General features: G+C 36.0%; 1 protein-coding gene across 2 annotated transcripts in view; it reads left to right on the top strand.

Moving 5' to 3' along the window:
* gabbr1a (gamma-aminobutyric acid (GABA) B receptor, 1a) overlaps positions 1 to 18,820 on the top strand; it is an 82,356-nt gene that overhangs the window by 31,835 nt on the left and 31,701 nt on the right. For both annotated transcript variants that reach the window (XM_007238804.4, XM_022678854.2), the window contains 4 exons: positions 12,105 to 12,239; positions 14,212 to 14,382; positions 17,738 to 17,839; positions 18,423 to 18,488. In XM_007238804.4, coding sequence (XP_007238866.3) covers positions 12,105 to 12,239; positions 14,212 to 14,382; positions 17,738 to 17,839; positions 18,423 to 18,488 — 474 coding nt within the window. The remainder of the gene's footprint in view (positions 1 to 12,104; positions 12,240 to 14,211; positions 14,383 to 17,737; positions 17,840 to 18,422; positions 18,489 to 18,820) is intronic.

Genomic DNA, 18,820 nt, shown 5'->3' with positions numbered 1-18,820 from the left:
TAAAGCTACATGTTAAACTGCACATCAAACCATTCAAATTATTTAAGCATCAAAACTGTCTACATTATAATGTAAAGTAAAAAAAAAAGACTTTAGTTTGTGAGGCCACTATTATTATTAATAATATTTATTTATTATTATTAATAATAATTAATTGCTGATTGTTGTTGTGTTAATGCAATACATTTTTTAAGCAGTTGCCACCACTAATATAAATATGATTTAATGTCACCAATCTAATGCCTTTACTTTTTACAATTTAAAGTGTTTTTATTGTGAAAAACTATGAAAATATGTTATCTATAGTTAATACTCACTACTGCTAATATAAGATTCATTGTTTTAGTAATACTAATTATATAATAATTTCAGGCTATCTGAAGATATTATCATATTGTGATACATTTTGTTATTTTAATACAGAATTGAATTGCAACACCAGACATGCAGCAGGCTGTGTATAAGTATAAGTATAATTGTACATATCTAAATACCTGCTAAATTTGTCTTTAACTGCAATGTTTCTTTGGCAAAATTTACACAGATGGAAACCTCTGTAGTAGGTGTGATATTACAATATGTTAATTTTTAATCTTGTATAAAAGAGTTTTTTTATTTTATACATTGTCCAACCCCACTTCTTATTCCTATTTTCTTCATTATAAGTGCTGAAACTTGCTCTATTTAAGGGATCGAATGTTATAACATTCTCTCCTCTACCAATGTCCTTCCTCCTACTTAAGCTCAGAACATTTAGCAGAAAATGAAGTTTGGCAGTATTTGCTATCAAAGCAGATTTTTTGTAAGGTCAGGAGTGTTTCGGACAATTGACATTTCCGTGCTGTTGGGTATTATAATCGTTTGCATTTGATCGGGGAGTGCTGCATACCTGAATGAGATCATAATCTAAATAGCTTTCGGTGCCAGAAAAGTAATTACAAAGGGAGGAAATCAAATTTGATTTGGGTTTGCTTTTAATTATTGTTCAAAGGGCCCGGGCAACGTGGGTTGCTCCGCTTAATCCTTTTCAAACAAGCAATTATCACACCCAGCAGCATTCCCTTAAAAAAATGAAAGTCTCTCTAATTTGCCAATTCCATATGACATTTGATTAATATTTATTTCTTAGATGAGTATTATCAAGCTCCGCCACGCAGTGTTTGCAAAATTAAGAAGTCTTTTATCCAGTTCATTATTTTATGCATTTGAATTAGAAAGTAGGCCTCTCACTTTATCAAAATATTCCTTTCGGATGAACAAATCATAACTTTGGGTGTCCTTCGCATTATAGTGCTAATACTGCAGTGTGCTGATGTCATATAAATTAGGGACCAACCACTGAATTACTGAGTTATTTTCTTTCTACATTCTCCAACACGATTACTCAGCAGTGTATTCAGTAGAAATATGTATGTAGTTTGCATGGAATGTTTAGGAATTATAGGACATTTGAATGTATTTTTTAAATCAATGATTAATTTATTAAAATGACAAATTCTGAATAAAGCATTTAGATATTTCCCTAGCCTAAATTAAACATAATAAAAAGTTAATTTAGTGTATTTACAACAGGGTTGGAATAATTACCCAAAAAAACTGAATCCATTATAATTGCATTATGTAGACTAATTGCATCACTGTACTTTTTTTACTTACTTTTAGTCAAGTCAAGTCAAGTCAAGTCAAGTAGTTTTATTGTCAATGCTGCATATGTACAGGACATACATAGAATTGAAATTACGTTACTCTCCTTCCCAATTTTACAGCAAGTACAGATAATGGATAATAAAGAAAAATAAAGAAAAAGGGGGAGACACTATGTGTACAATACAGCAGCAGGGACACAGACATACATGAGACAGAACAAGGTGCAGTAGTGGTGGGGGTGAAATAGATATATAAATAGAAATAAAAAGAAATAAATATATAATCTAAATCTAAATGAGTGGGAGACACTATATGTACAATACAACAAAAACACAATAGACATTTGTGAGATAGAAGATAATAGTGCAATATTAATGGTGATTAAGATCAAGTGACAATATAAATAGAACCCGTATAACAGTAGTGCAAATGTTGTATCTAGCTTAAGGCTGGTAAAGTTCTTAAAGTTCCCAGTTCTTGGGGAATTAAAGTGTGTATGACAGTGCAGCGTAACAGTAGTGCAGGTATTGGGTGTGTAGTGCAGGTCCTTTTACAAAAGTTACAGTACTGTGTGTGTTCTAGTGCAGAGTTTCAGTACTGTGTTGGTGGGAGGATGTGGGGTCAGGATGATGAGAGTGTGTGTGCTGTGGGCAGGATTGGGATGGGGGGTAGAGCAGGAAGAGAGTTTTACACAAAGCCCTTCTGAGCTTGTTTAATTTAAAAGCTATTGGTTACATATAGAATCTGGACAGCTTGGAGAAACATTTAAATGTGTAAAAAAGTCTTTATCTGGTTAAATAGTTCTTTCATATAATAGAAAACCCTTTAAATATTATTATTGTCTCAGTTTCCACTGTTGTCCTATCTCAGTCCTATCTTAGAACTACTGTATATAGAGTATATATGTTTTTCAATAAGATTCATACTGGCAGGAAAAGCTACTATACAGGTACAGTTTTGTTTCTAAAAGTCCAAAATAAATGACATGTTTCCTCAAAGTTACAGCATGGTGGTTATAGTCCAAATGTGTGTCCTGAAAGTAAACACTCACGTTTCCTGAGGGAACGTGCATATTTTTACATTTTTATAACATAAATGTGTGGTACAGTTTTTGGTCTCTAGCTAAGGGTACTGGAAAAAATTCCCCTGAAGGTTCCACCACAGAGACTGCAAACACACAGTAGCTTTTCTCTTCTGAGAGCGCAAACAAATCAAAACCAACAGGAACTTTAGACTATTTACTGTTCTTGTCTTGTCTGTAGATTAAAGATATGATATTCTGAAAAGGTAATGTATTTCTGATAAAAAGTTATGACTGGCTGATGTTGTTTGAAAAGCTAGGAAATACTGTTCAAAAACAGCTCATCCAAATTAAAATCTTTCTAGCAGAGCCAGGTCTGAACAGAAATGAAGTCAGACCTGTTTAGTTGAGGTTAGGACACTTCGTTCTTAGGCATTAGGAATTTCCTAAGCCATTTTCTCACTAGAATAACTTGAATCTTTGACAGATTTCTTTGAAAGTAAAATTGCTTGAATATTTACCAGTATGTCAGTTTACACAGAATTATTCTTGGGTTATTTCTCTAGCTTCTTTTGGAACACTGAATGTTTTACTGATGTATAAGCTTATAAAAAAAAAATAATCACAGACTTACTCTGCACTGTAAATATTAACTTTAACATGTTAGTAAAATTTAAAGTAAACACCTAAAACAATAATAGAAAGCTAACAAAAATAAGAATCCATTTCTTATTAATATTAAATGCATCAATACACTCAAAATTCTATTGCAGCTTTTTTTAAGTAAGGCGCTTACAAACCTAATACAAACCAAATGCGATGCCATTATACACAACTGGGAGCCGCTGGATCCCATAGGCACAGTGCAGAAATGCCATTTCTCCAATAGTCGGCGCAGACAAAGACACAGTAAAGACAAATAAATATGCCCAGCGAAGTACACAGGACTTTAATCTACACAGATTTCTCTTCTAAAAAACATTTATTTGGTTCAGTAAAGTGCTTCAGTTTATTTACAGTATGTTTAGATTTCCACAATTTTGACTGAAATGGCCGATAATGCAGAGTTTACAGCACGGCTTCAAGCAGAGCAGCTATGAAACTATTTTAACACGCAGAGTTTTTATACTCAAATCGATCAAATTGTCTCATCCTGTTTAACTCAGAGAATCTTTTAATAAACGGTGATAATGGAACTGTGGTATAATCGCAATGATACCCTTTTCTGGAAAAAAAAATGGTGAAACACATTACATTAATACAAACACAAATCTCACAAATAACAGTACTTTTGACTGTAAAAAACATGGTTAGTTTTAACAAATTGTTTTAAAAAGCGACCTTAAGCCTATGACCGTAGCACAGCAGTGCCAATATTACACATTATAGCACTCCCTCTCGTGTGTTAATGCTTAATTATTTTTTACAACATTCAGACTTAACTCATTACTTGACTATTTAAAATGTTTTTAATGCCGCAAGTACTGTTATTTGTGACACTTGTTTTTGTATTAATGTAATGTGTTTCACCTTTTTTTTTTTTTTTTACAAAAAAAAGGGTGTTCGTGCATAATTACTTTGTACTTATTTGAAGGTACAGAGTACTTTTTAAGTTGCACCAAGTGCTGACACAGATGTGCAAATGCACACACACAGACACACTTTCTTTTAGCCCTTTTATCAACATTGAAAGGACTCTGTGTCAGGTATACCCAGGCAGGGAGACGAGGAGGCGGACGCAAGTGCAGGTAGGAACCGAAGATAAATAATTTATTAAATAAATAACAAATAAACAAGGAAACAAGGAATGAGAAACACAAAACAAAGAAACACAAATAACCAATAACAAACGAGCGATGATAATAATAAACAAACAGGGAATATATATATATATAAGGGAAATAAACTATAAACGTGAAAACAAGAAATAAACGAGAAACAAATGACTAAGGTTATATACAGGGAGCTAGGGGACATGGAGCTAAACAAGAAACTAAACTAGACAAGGAGAACTAAACTAAGCAGGGCAAGGGAGAAAACAATGGAAATAAATAGGAAACTAGAAATACACACAAGAGATAAACAGAGGTAAACACAGAGCAAGGACTAGGGCTATGAAACGCGGTGAAGCAACAGAGAGACAAAACAACAGGGGAAGGTGCAAAGACCGACGGAGACAAAGTGGCAGAGGAGGGCTATTTAAAGAAACAGGAAACACACTATAATTAGAAACACCTGGGGAAGGGGCGGAGCTACAAATGAGACACAGGTGGAAAAGTACTGAGAGGGAGACACAGGGGAGCACAGGTCACGTGGGGAAGACACACAGAGACACGAGACGAGGCCAAGACGTGACACTCTGGTTCACCTAATTTTAAACTTTCGAATTTTGCCTGGCGCATTTCCACCAACAAAATTGGTGCAAATCAAGCACCAATGTTCTTATAAGCCTGAACACAACCAGTTCCAGAACAAGAGTTCTTTCAGTCAAAATAGCTCATACATCATCAGCAGTCATACATCAGCAGATGGCAGCAGACAACATGGTTATTATTATTTCTATAAGATTTATTTAGATTAAAAAACTGCTGTAATTGAATTAAAGGTGTCAAATATAACAAATAAAAAAAAAACACTGAGTGAAGAGAAAGTTAGTTATTCAGATTGTGAGAACGGCACTGACTTGTGTATGTGTTGTGTTGGTGATTCACAGGGATGCCGTGCACACATACACACAGTCACGCTCTCCAGATTGTTGGCATGATTATATCAAAGCTCAGGCAGCAAACTTTGATCAATTATTAACTGTGATGGAGGGAGACAGAGGTAGAGGCAGCGAGAGAACTAGGCATGACTTGATGAGGTACTTCTGCTCTCTGCTATTTAATTGGCAGCTGTTGTGTCCAGATTGGAAAGAGTAGGGTATCCGCATGCATGCTTTATTCATATCAGTGTTTCCGAAAGAGAATCATAACACTGAAAGAGCAGACATGTACTTGCAGCCCAAAGGAAAATAAAATGCTCATATGAGATTTCTCGACAGTGATGAAGCTTTTTAATTGTTAAACACCCTGAGCATGATATGGCTCATGTTTCTCTAACCTTGAGTGGAGTAGTTGCAAATATGCAGTTGTAAAATGAACCTTTTTTTATTAATGTTTACGTAGTTTTTGCAATATAATATTTATTATTATAATTTGGTCAGCTGCAAGACCTGCTGAATTAGAAGGAAAACATGGCGACGCCCCTGTTCCTTACTGTTGTCGCTTAAAATACACAATTTAATCCAGTACGCACATTGTATGAAAATAGACCAGAAAATAGACGTTCATTTATAGTGCACCTTATAATACAATGTGCTTTATAGTCTGTATAATATGGTGCATGGGATAGCATTATATACATTTAGCTTTCTTTAGCTTTTATAGGACATGGCAAAATACATATGACTCAATGCTAGCCCCTTTCCCATGACTTTTTGCCTTGTCTGTGTATTCACCCATCTGAGTAGTCTACAGTAATTTAGCTCCACCCATTTGTATCCATCCACACAGATTGCTTTCTAAATCTGCTCATTATGCAGAGCAGCCAATCACAACAGGGGACATTTACATATATTAAAGACAATGTAACAGAAAGTCCCTGTTTATTTGTGTGGGACAATGCTGGAATTAGTACTGTAAAAAAAAAAAAAAGAAAACACTATATATACAGCTCTGAAAAAAAAATACGGATTTTGCTATTTATAGGTATATGCATGTAGAGCATTTATTTGCAGAAAATGAGAAATGGTTGTAATAACAAAAAAAGATGCAGAGCTTTCAGACCTCAAATAATGCAAAGAAAACAAGTTCATATTCATAAAGTTTTAATAAAGAGTTCAGAAATCAATATTTGCTGGAATAACCCTGTTTTTTATCACAGTTTTCATGCATCTTGGCATGTTCTCCTCCACCAGTCTTACACACTGCTTTTGGATAACTTTATGTCACTTCTGGTGCAAAAATTCAAGCAGTTCAGCTTGGTTTGATGGCTTGTGATCATCCATCTTCCTTCTGATTATATTCCAGAGGTTTTTAGATAGATAGATAGATGGATAGATACTTTATTTACCCCGAAAGAAATTTAGGAAATTTTATTTGGTAAAATCACAGAAACTCATAATTTGTAAGTGGTCTCTTATTTTGTTTGAGAGCTGTATATATAAAAATAGGATTGGAACACCTGCTTCTTTATTGTTTCTTCTCAAATATTGCATATTATTAAAACTAATACAAAATTGGTCACAAAAAAAAAAAATATATATATATATTGCATATTAAAAATAGTTAATACTGCTTTAGTTGAAATTACTGGAAGGCTTTTTTCTATATAATTTCTAGAGCTTTCTTATGGGGATTTGATGAAATGTAGTGATAAAAAAACATTAGTGAAGTCTACATGCCCATCTGATCCCAACACTTTCCAACATCGTCCCAAAATTAAACTAGGGTCAAACTTGCACTAGGCATAGTTCAAGAGAGTCCTATTCTATTGGCACTTCTATCTGTGTCAGCAGTGGATGCATTTATTAGGAGGGGTGTCTACAGTTCTGGTTACATATACAAAACACTTGTCTCTGCGTTAAAGTAGGAACATGCTTTTATTTCCAAACACAACCCCGTTCTCAGCCACAGTGACAGAGTGCTACTTTAATGCTGCCAAACTCTGCAGCCTACTTCTTACCACCCTTTCAGAGACCTCTAGAATTTGTCTCTTTCAAATATTTAATTACCGTCTCATTATTAGACTTAACTAATACCTGTCAGCATTACCAACAGGCATTACAAATAGGTGGTGTCAGTGTTTCTGGTGGGTATTTAGTACTGTGGGCCTCGGCTCCAGACAGAACACACTCTGCCTCCTCCTCTGGGATGTCCTCAGTCCCTGGAGGCGGCTGGAGTGACTGTGCTGAGACTGGGCTCTGGATTAAAAGGCAAAAAGTCCAAGAGAGTTTGGGGAAGGCTACAGGAGGAGAAGGATGCCTTACAGTTACTCCTCGGACTAGACTTCAGTACCTGACCGTAGTTTCTCAGTGATGGCATCAGCTGCGCTGTATTAAACTGACATACTCCTCTCATTATCTGGAAACAGTAAGAGCTATATGAGGAAACGTTGTGCTTTTTCTTAAGTATTTATCTTTTTTAATCAATATGTTAATAGTTTTTCTTTTCAACAATTATACCAAAATCACATGTGAAATTTACTTCAATCTAAATCTTATAAAAACTCGCCCACTCCCTCTGACCTACACCATTTAACCCATGCAGTGCAATCAGCTGAGTCCACTGAAGGAGGAAGGACAAACAACGAGCAAAAAAAACGAAACTAAACCACATAGAAGGGCCAGAATAAACATACTTATATATTTCTAATGGGAATATTTGTATATTACTTAAGTGTTTTCTAAAAGGAATATTTGTACTTTTCTTAAATGTTTTCTAATATGAATATTTGTACTTTTTCTTTTTACTGTTAGTATTTTCTAACAGTAATGTTTGTACTTTTACTTAAGTGCTAAGTTTGATGAAGTCATTAAAGAGCTTTATCTCCTTAAAATAGTTTTAAACGCCACATACACCTCTCATTGCCTGGAAACAGTAAGACCTTTTTTATAAATTTTATAAATGTGGATACTTTTAATACTGTATTTCTGTGGAAAATATATATTTTTTATATTTTCATATACATTTTATATATGTTTTAGGTGTTGTTAATATATTGCCATAGTTTTCCATAGTTAACACAGTTACAAATTGAAAGTTTGTACAAAATAAATGTAAAGGCTTCAAAATACTTTTTTATTTTTTTTTAATCCAGTACTTCTTGTGAAAATAATATTTATTAATAAGGAGTATATGTCCCAATACTGTGGTAATAAGAACTGTTTTTTTTCTGTACAAAAATGTTATATTGATCTGACTGATTTTGCGGATGATACTAATGTTCTAGCATACTGGTAAATCATTATTTACACCCAGTGTTTTAATTATGTTCCTCTGTAATTCACTGAACATATATTTTAAAACATTTTAATATATTAAATACAATTCTTAAAATCAAGAAATTAGAAATATATTTTATTTAGGTAAACATATAAAAAAATAAAGATAGAAACTGTACTTGTACCTTACTGTTGTGTTTTTACTTTTACTTTTGCATTTTCTAACTGGAGTATTTGTACTTGTACTCAATTATGGGACTATGCAGAAAGCATTAGTGAGGTCGGGTACTGATGCTGGATGATACTGATGCTTCTGGATTGCCATTGTCACTCTGACTCACCCGTGAGGTATTGGCTGGAGCTCCGTCACCCTAGAGAACACAGTTCCACTGATCCACAGCTCAGTGCTGGGGGCTTCATACCCCCTCAGCTGACACTTGGATTCGAGGATGGTGACCTTAGGCTTATGCTTGGCTCCAGTGTTTTACTGTGGAGATTATAGAGTACACGTTCTGTGTGCACAATTGAACAGCGTTGGGTAGAGTGTACTGAACTGACAGCTTCAGAGCTATGAGATATTTTAGGACATATATTTAGACGTATAATTGTCCCTATTTACTCTTAAAACAACCTTCTCAATGAGGAATCATTTTTCCCAGTATTACCACCATATAATATCAGATGTTCGTTAAAAATTGGCTAAATTCTAGAGTGCATTAGTGGAAAACCATGTTATTACAATTTGGTGTACAAAAGTGTTGGGACTCTTGTGTGTTTGTTGTTTTTATTTTTAAATCAAGAGTTTACTCTGCTTTTGTTGTTGAGTAATTGTCTCTACTGTCCAGGGAAATCTGCTTTTCACTAGACTTTGAAGCACTGAGAGCACAGTTCCGCTGCTCCACAGCTCAATGCTTTTGGGTGCTTTGGGGGCATGCCTGGCATTAGACATGCTGCCTGAAGGTTCATGAGCGTTTATCTGCTTCAGTGAGTTCTATATTCTATTGACAATACTTTTCTTCAGGGACTAGAGAAGCTGTTTGAGTACATTTGCTCATCTCTGTCATCACTCTGTGCAACTTGAAGTAGCAGAATGCATTCATTAGAAAGGGTGTTCACAAACATTTGCACAGATCTATAGTGTTTGTCAGGTATCATGAGAAACTCAAAAGAATGACCTACCTTTGCTTTACTTTTTACATGTTATTTAAGCTGTGATTACACCAATCTGTTAGTAAATGCTAATATATTGTATATTAGAGCTGCACAATATATTGTTTTAGAAGCATCGTTGCAAAGTCACATAAGATCAATTAAAGCAGCTTAATACAAGTGGAAATTCCAACCACTTTGTCCACTTCCTGTCATCTACCAGAGCAGCTCTCTGATCTCTGATACATGGAGTGCATGGTTGTCATTAGAATATATTACAAGATTATAGATTTTATTTTTAACTGGATTATTAATCATTAAAAATCGCAGTAAATAAAGTAGATATTTTGTATTTGTATCAATATTAAATATTAGCAGATATTTGAAACCTGCCATAGTATCAGTATATGAAGGAAAAAGGGATATATATTCATTTAGAGCATTTATTTGCAGAAAATGAAAAATGAAAAAGATGCAGAGCTTTTAAACCTCAAATAATGCACAAAAAACATGTTCATATTTATGAAATTATAAAAAAGAGTTCAGAAATCAATATTTAGTCTTCAATCACAGTTTTCATGCATCTTGGCATGTTCCCCTCCACCAGACTTACACACTGCTTTTGGATAACTTTATGCTGCTTTACTCCTGGTGCAAAAACCAAGCAGTTCAGCTTGGTTTGATGGCTTGTGATCATCCATCTTCCTCTTGATTATATTCCAGAGGTTTTCAATTTAGTAAAATCAAATACACTCAAATTTTTTGAAAGTTTTTTCCCCCCAAAGCTGTATATCAGGACAAAAATGCATTGCAGTGTCAGGTACTTTTTAATATTGTGCAGCCCTGCTATATATGCCATGGATAGGAATTGAACCCACAAATATAGAGTAAAATGTACAGTGTCTCTAAACATGATCAGCATCTCAGTTCAGATATGCAAATGTAGCAAAACAATTTATTTTTTACCTAAATCACAGTCATTTTGTTCTGTTTCTGTGTATCGGAGTGGAACTAATGGAAGCTGATTTTAGACTATTCATAAGATAAACAGGAAAAGAAATGAATAAAGAATGGGGCACTAATGTTTGCACTTTGCTCACTGGAGTGCTTTTCTGTTTGTCACCACTGCAGTGAATCCATACAGTACGTGACATGCTTGGTAACAGTCACCTCATTGTTTAAGAATTATTCCCTGTTTGTTTAGAGCCCAGTGGAGCAGGGCAACATGAAGACTTGCTGCTTAAGAGAGCACACACAGCCTGCTGAAGCTCCTTCAGCACACCAGACTTTTAGGTTTATCTGCTAGGAAGAACGTTTCTGAGATAGTTTAGAGATGTATACAGTTTTGTTGGATGCCTATGGAGTGCCGGGGGTGTGTGTGGGGGGGGGGGGTGTAAATCCCCTGCGGATTAAATATAAGTCCACATTTTCATCAGGATATTACTGTATATGTCAGTCTGTTTACTGCTGCAGCTCTCCATCTGCGAAAAGGCCACATGAAATGTTTTTTAGGTCCTGTTCTTTCCTTTTCTGATGTATTTATGTCTTCTTAATGTAGGCTGTAAGCATAAAAAACTATGCTGTAAAAATAAAATCATCACTCTTTCTTACATTTTTAAATGTTTTATTGTGTAAGAAAATGCATTCATCATGGAATTTTAGACAAAGTGCCAGATATACATTATGTACAGTTCTGTAAAAAAATAAGAAACTACTTCAGTTTCTAAATCAGTTTCTCTGATGTTGTTATTTATAGGTATATATTTGAGTAAAATGAACATTGTTGTTTTATTCTATAAACTACAGACAACATTTCTCCCAAATTCCAAATAAAAATAGTGTCATTTAGAGCATTTATTTGCAGAAAATGAGAAATAGTCAGATTAACAAAAAAGATTTTGAGCATTCAGACCATAAAATAATGCAAAGAAAACAAGTACATATTCATACAGTTTAGAAATCAATATTTGGTGGAATAACCCTGGTTTTTAATCACAGTTTTCATGCTTCTTGGCATGTTCTCCTCCACCAGTCTTACACACTGCTTTTGGATAACTTTTTGCTACTCACTCCTAGTGTAAGAATTCAAGCAGTTCAGCTTGATTTGATGGCTTGTGATCATCCACCTTCCTCTTGATTATATTCCAGAGGTTTTCAGTTTGGTAAAATAAAAAAAAAGTGTAAAAAAGGTATATTTTTGTGCAGTGTTGATTTAATAATGGGTAGATCAACTATTATATACAACTATATATTTATATATGCATTAATTAAGCTTTCTTGTTTTTCTTGCTTTCTTTCTCTCAGTGTGACCCAGGGGAAGCCACTAAGCTCCTGTATGACCTCCTCTATACCGAGCCAATAAAGATCGTGCTGATGCCAGGCTGCAGCTCTGTGTCTACACTAGTGGCAGAAGCAGCTCGCATGTGGAACCTCATAGTGGTAAGCCTGCTTGCTTCTACTTTGCAGATTTTCACTCCCACATTAATCCTTGTCTCTGATATAGGACTTGGCCTGATCTGTATCTGGAGCATACTTCATACTTATGTACAGACTATACATTTGAAAAGTGATAAGGATGTTAATAAAAGATATTAATTCCTTTATTTCTTTATTTTTCTACATCGTAGATTAATATTACATACATCAAAACAATTAACAGACACATATAGAACTACATTGTAAACACAAAAAGTGTTTATCCTCCACAATCCCCAGATCTAAACCTGATGAACTGAGATGGTGATTTGATGTGGTTTGGGATAAGCTGGAGCAATTATTTTTCAGCACCTCCAGAAACTCCTTTAAGATGCGGAGAAAACTATTTCAGACGACTCTCCCTCATGAAGTCACTGAGAAAATACCAAATACATTTAAAATACAAAGAGTGTGCAGATCTGTCATCTAAGCTAATTGTGGCTAATTAGAAGAATTTAAAGTATAAAACATATTCAGGTTTGGTTAACACTTTTTGTCTACATGTATTAAATTTACAATGTAAAATAATCATAAAAAGACAGAAAGAGGCGTGGCCAAAGGTTTGACGGGTACTTTGTACATTGACTTGCAACAGTCAAGCAATAGTAACTAGTATCGTGTCCAATGACTTTTGTCTTCTCTTATGAAAGCTAAAGAACACTGCACTGACCTGCAGAATATGCACGTGGGGTTTTCTGCATTGAATGTGGATTTGATTTCCCTTTTCAGTTCACATGGACAACATGAGGCAGATGCCGCTGGTTACAATCATTACGACACACAAGGTTGTCTGATGTGGGAGATAAAGCCTTCTGTGACACGCATGCGAACATGAAATGCAGACATAATAATGGAATGTCCCACTATCAGACCCTTTTGTGGCCTTGCCATGAGCAAGCTGCCCAGTGTTCAGTCTTACTCGCAAGACAACACTTTACAGCTTATACTGGTGTGGGCATTTCCAGGCTGTCCACTAAGGTAATATGTATTTTTATCATTGAACCGTTCAGTAACTCTGCACTAAGAAAGACTGCTTGTGGGTAAAGTGAAGTGTGGGAAAGAATCTGAGACGCTGACAAATTGCTTATTTCTAAATGGAACAAAGTTGCAAGTGCAGATAGGGGAAATTAGAGCATACATTGGAAAGAAAGAGCGTAAGAAAGAGGATCTGGGAAAGAGATTAACTTCAAATTAATTTCCTTCAGTCTGTTTGCATCCACTGAGGTTTGCAGTATGAAGTAATTTCCAAGTAATTTCCTCAAATCTGCTTTGGTGGCACAGCATAGAAAATGTGGTTTCGCCGCATTGAATTCTCTCATTAACGGTTCACTTCCCTATAGACCTTCAGAAGGCCTTATATACATTGTCTTCAGTCAAAGACTATAGCACAGCCATATGGTTATCTAGAAAAGTGAGAGTGATGTATTATTCAGGCTGTCGGACGGCTCGGGCTGTTATGTTGGAACGGCGACAGCTTTGTGTTACAGTTCCGGTGCTGCCGATACACCGACTCTCGGTTCATTTCTGTCACGAGTCACTGTGGAATACAATTAACGTCAAACCTACATGCTGTGCCAAGTATTGGTGGGCTGTTGATGCCAGAAATTGATGCAGTCACAAAGTGAATTATTTATTGAGGCATGCAGAAACATCTGGTCACACTGGGATGACTTTAAGCTCACCTTACAACTTGATGAAAGTTGGTCGCTGCTAGTTGGAAGTAGTGATACTTCCAAGAGAGTTGACCTGAGGTTGTGTGTGATTTCTCTCACACTGTAACAATGCAGCCCTTTAAACCTGTTAAAAATAACATGCTGCATTTTGCTTTTGCTGACCGTGGCAGTCACAGTGCTGTCCTCACAAACCTACTTTCACACTCTTCCTTTATCAGGTCTCTCTCTCTCTCTCTCTCTCTCTCTCTCTTTTTTTTTTGCAGTTCTCTTACGGCTCAAGCTCCCCGGCTCTGTCCAACCGCCAGCGTTTCCCCACCTTCTTCCGCACACACCCCTCTGCAACGCTGCACAACCCCACCCGTGTGCGGCTCTTCCAGAAGTGGAATTGGTCCAAGATCGCCACCATCCAGCAGACCACAGAAGTCTTCACTTCGGTCAGATTCAAAAAGCACTTTTTATAAACAGTCCAAATCCTGGGTGTAGGCTCTGCACAGCCATGGTTTTAACAGAATTTATGTACAACATGGATTTTTGATTAGAAGACTTCAGCCGTCCTAAAGATACAGAGCCATACATAAGCAGCTCATAATCTGTAGGCTAAACCAGGGATGGCAGATAGATCAGACATCCCCTTAAATGTTATTAGTTCAACCCGCTAAATAAGTTCAGCTGTTTATTAAAAGAAACATGTAGGCATGAATAGGGAGAATCAAATTCAGAGGAGGAACCAATCTGAATCTCTATTTTTGTTGAGGATGGGACAACAAAATGTAAAACTTCATTACAGTTTGGTTGGTAGGAAAGGGTGGGACAACAGAAAGTAGAAAACTAAGGCAGAAGCAACCAGAATCTCCATTTTAGAGAAGGGAGGAACACCAGCGTTGAAAGGCAGAAAACAATCATAATCTCCATTTAAGAGAAGGGAGAGACAATCTCTATTTAAGATAAGGATAGGACAACTGAGAGACCAAATCTGAGGCAGAACCAATCAAAATCTCCATTTTAGAAAAAGATGGGACTACTGAGTGCCAAAAGGCAGAACCAATCAGAATCTCCATTTTAAGGAGGGGTTGAGCAACTGAGAGCCAAACTCTGAGACAAAGCCAATCAGAATCTCCATTTTAGGGATGAGTGGGACAACAGAGAGTAGACTTTTGAGGCAGAACCAATCAGAATCTCCATTTTACTAAGGGAGGAACAACAGTGTTAAACTCTAAGGCAGAACCAATCAGAATCTACATTTTAGGAAAGGGAGGGATAACTGAGAGACAAAATCTGAGAGTTAGAATTTCCATTTTGGAGAAAGGTTGAGACACTGAGAGACAAAATCTGAGGCAGCACCAATCAGAATCTCCTTTTTAGAGAAGGATGGGACAACTGAGGGCCGAACTCTGTGGCAGAGCCAATCAGAATCTCTATTTTTGGGAAGTATGGGACAACAAAGCGTAGAAATATGAGACAGAACTAATCAGAATCTCCATTTTAGCGAAAGATGGGGCAACTGAGAGTCAAAATCTGAGACAGACCCAACCAGAATTCTTATTTTTGGGTAGGGGTGGGACAACAAAATAAAATGTGGATGCAGTACAAATTAGTACCAAATAAACATTGAGTCTAAATAAGTAAATAAAAATATTAATTAAACATTTTGTAGCAGTGTGATTATGTATCCGTTATGTCAGTGTTTTTAATTTAGGGAATATTACTTCTAATATTTCCATAACATTAGTACTAGTAAGACTGGGAGTTTTGTATAGGAAGTGCTGTAGTACTGTTACACAACTATAATTACATTTACATTTTTATATTTTTCAGGAAACTTTTAAAAATATTGGTGAACGCGCCTACAATAGTTCGTTTTTTGGGGGATGGGTCTGACTAAGTTTGATTAAGGTCATTATTTATTTCAAATCCAAAACCAGAGCAGCAAGAAGAGTGTCATTGTCTGATTACTGATAAATGATGCAGTAGTTGTGTACAGTTTCAGCCTTTATCTAGTGCTTCTTCATCTTTATACTGCTCTATGGTTCCAGCCTGTTTGTTTACACGTTTTCCTCTGAAGTTTACATCATAAAGCCACAACCTCAGCTTGACCAGCTCAGCTCAGCAAACTCAGAGAGCTTGAAATCAGAAGACCTGGTTTGGCTCTTACTCTTTTACACTTTTTATCTTTCTCCTTTTAGTTCTTCTGCTTTTCTTCTCTCACCTTCATCTGTGCGCATGTGTTTAGGTTGCTCTGCAGGATAAACATGCAGAGCTTGCTCTGGGGACCTTGCTCTGTAGTTTCTGATCCAAAGAGAGCGAGGGAAAGCCTCACTTCTCGCGGAAGAACTTTGAAGTCATTTGTTAGAATATTGGTTGTGAAGAATATTGACCGGGTCATAAATCTCTCCAGCGTTGGTTCGATATTTCGCCAGTCTGATTCTGCTCTGTAATGATCTCCCCTTTCTCCTGTTCTCATCCCTTTCTAATTTTCCTTTACCTTAACCTTTTCTTTTCCCCTTTTTTTTACCGTGTTGCATCCATTTGCCTTTGTCACTTTGATCTGCTTTCTTAGTTTTTCTACTTTGCCTCTTCCATTTAAGTTTTCTGTTCTTTGCTGGACTTCACTAGTTTTGGCACTTTATTTATCTTTACAAAAAAAAAAGTTTATTGGTAAGAATACACACCAATACAATATACAGTATTAGGTTACAGGGGTTATAATGCAATAAATCACAATACATTGCTGTACTCTAAGCAAGGCAATATATTGTGATGTTTAAATTCAATTTTAGGAAAACTGTCATAGTATAAAAAGCAGATATATTTATAAAATCGGAGCAAAAGAAATGTATACTTTTAATGCAATCAGAACAGTGGGATTTGAAAACCAAGTATAACAAAACACAAAATGAACCACAGTCTGACACCAATCTTTAATCTTCATTTTAGCTAATAATTAAAATGTATTGTACTGTTTTTTTATCGATACACTGTTAAAAAACAAAATATACTTTCAATACTTTTTTTTCAATACTTTCATAGATCAATATTTCCATACACTCTAAGAAATAGAATAAATAATACAAAAATAGAAAAAGCAATTACAAAATTATAACTACACTAAACATTTTATACATCCCAGCAGTCACACATACAAACACATTGTATCTCATCATTAAAAATTATTGTTCAGTATGAATTATTCAGTCCTTTCTCTTAATTTTTACATACTAATGTGATTTTTTTTTGGCCAAATAATTAGGTGACTGAATATTTGGGGCATCCTTACGTTATATTAATACAAATGCTAAAGTTATTCTGCTGAGGAATTACAGAAGGACAGATACCAAATATTCTCGGATTGAAGCATTGGATCAATCTCCTTATATATATCACAGCAAATTTGAAAGATGATACACATTTTTAAAAATCTGGATTTTTTTTGTTGCAATGATGAGATCTAGTTTTTAATTTGACCAAAATAAAATGTATTGCTAGACTCTTGTCTATAACCTTTTTCCATTCTTGTTTTTCCCTTCTGTTTTATTTATTTATTCTTAAATCTCTTTGCCTTTTTGCCTGATGCTTTGGTTTGCTTTTTTCTGTTTCATTTTTCTGCTTACCTCTTCCATTGAAGCCTCCACGTTTCGTGCTCTTCATCCCACCTGCTTCGCTCCTTATTGCCAAGTTACAGAGTTTCTTTTATGCTCATTTGTTTCTTTTTATATCTCTGAAACGCTCACTTGTGTTCTTGATTATTCCTCTTCTTCTTCTTCTCTCTCTCTTTCTCTCTCTGTTTCTCAGACGCTGGATGATTTGGAGCAGAGGGTGAAGGAGGCTCAAATAGAGATAAGCGTGAGACAGAGTTTCCTCACTGATCCCGCCGTGGCTGTCAAGAACCTGAAGGTGCTTTGATGAAAAATTCACCAGCCGCTGCGCTTCCTCAGCTTGCGCCGCGCAGTTCGGCAGGCTGCAGACGGCGGCGCGCATGAAAACGCTATGTGAAATAAATCAACACTCTTAGGATCCGCTCCCTGTCGTCAGATCCAGTGACAGCTCGCGTGTTGTATCTGTGACCAGGGGCTAAACTGACAGTTGATGATGAATAGACATCACTTTTTATTGCTGCATTATTTTACATAACAATCTCCTGAGATTTTCACGCTCACTCCCAGCAAAGTCCGGGCATCCTCCCGCATCTTCTTCAGCCCTGCACATTAAACATTCAGAAGCTCACATAGAAGAGCTGAAGCCCTTTAAGGCCTGCTATCAAACATTAGTGCCAATATGAAAGGAACATAAAGTACTTTTGATGCGCTGGAAATTTATAATCTGCAAATATTATTTAGTGGCACTAAATATTTAGCAGTGACACAATGTTTATACAGGCAGACGTGCTGATGGACTGCTTGTTTTGTCCGTGAGTTTTGGCCCACTTACATAAAACACTCTTTTCTTTTTGCTTTCTTTTTTTTTTTTGGTTCTCCAGCGTCAAGATGCGAGGATCATCGTAGGCCTCTTCTATGAGACTGAAGCAAGGAAAGTCTTTTGTGAGGCAAGTACTGAATCTCTTGGTTGTCAATCCTGTCAAACCCAGTTACATTAAAAGCCCGACAATCTGCGCAATTTCCATCAACACAGCTTGAGTTTAGGGAGACTTGTGCCAAGATGAGGACAGCTATTCCGTTATTTTCAGCTCAGTCTGGCGAAACACTGGTCTGTTACTACAAAGTTATTTACACCTCAAACATGTTCTAAAACTATTACTCGGAGTTACACTGCCTTTTGTAAATATGTAATTGTTTACAGGTCTGATTAGGCATTGCTATTTTAGCTATCGACAGGGGAGCTGTCAATTGCTCACTGCACAGCTTGGCTTTGGGGCAT

Source organism: Astyanax mexicanus, chromosome 18, assembly GCF_023375975.1.
Source record: "Astyanax mexicanus isolate ESR-SI-001 chromosome 18, AstMex3_surface, whole genome shotgun sequence".
Lineage (NCBI taxonomy): Eukaryota > Metazoa > Chordata > Actinopteri > Characiformes > Acestrorhamphidae > Astyanax > Astyanax mexicanus.
Note: the sequence above shows the minus strand (reverse complement) of the source record. Positions and strands in the feature narration are given on the sequence as shown.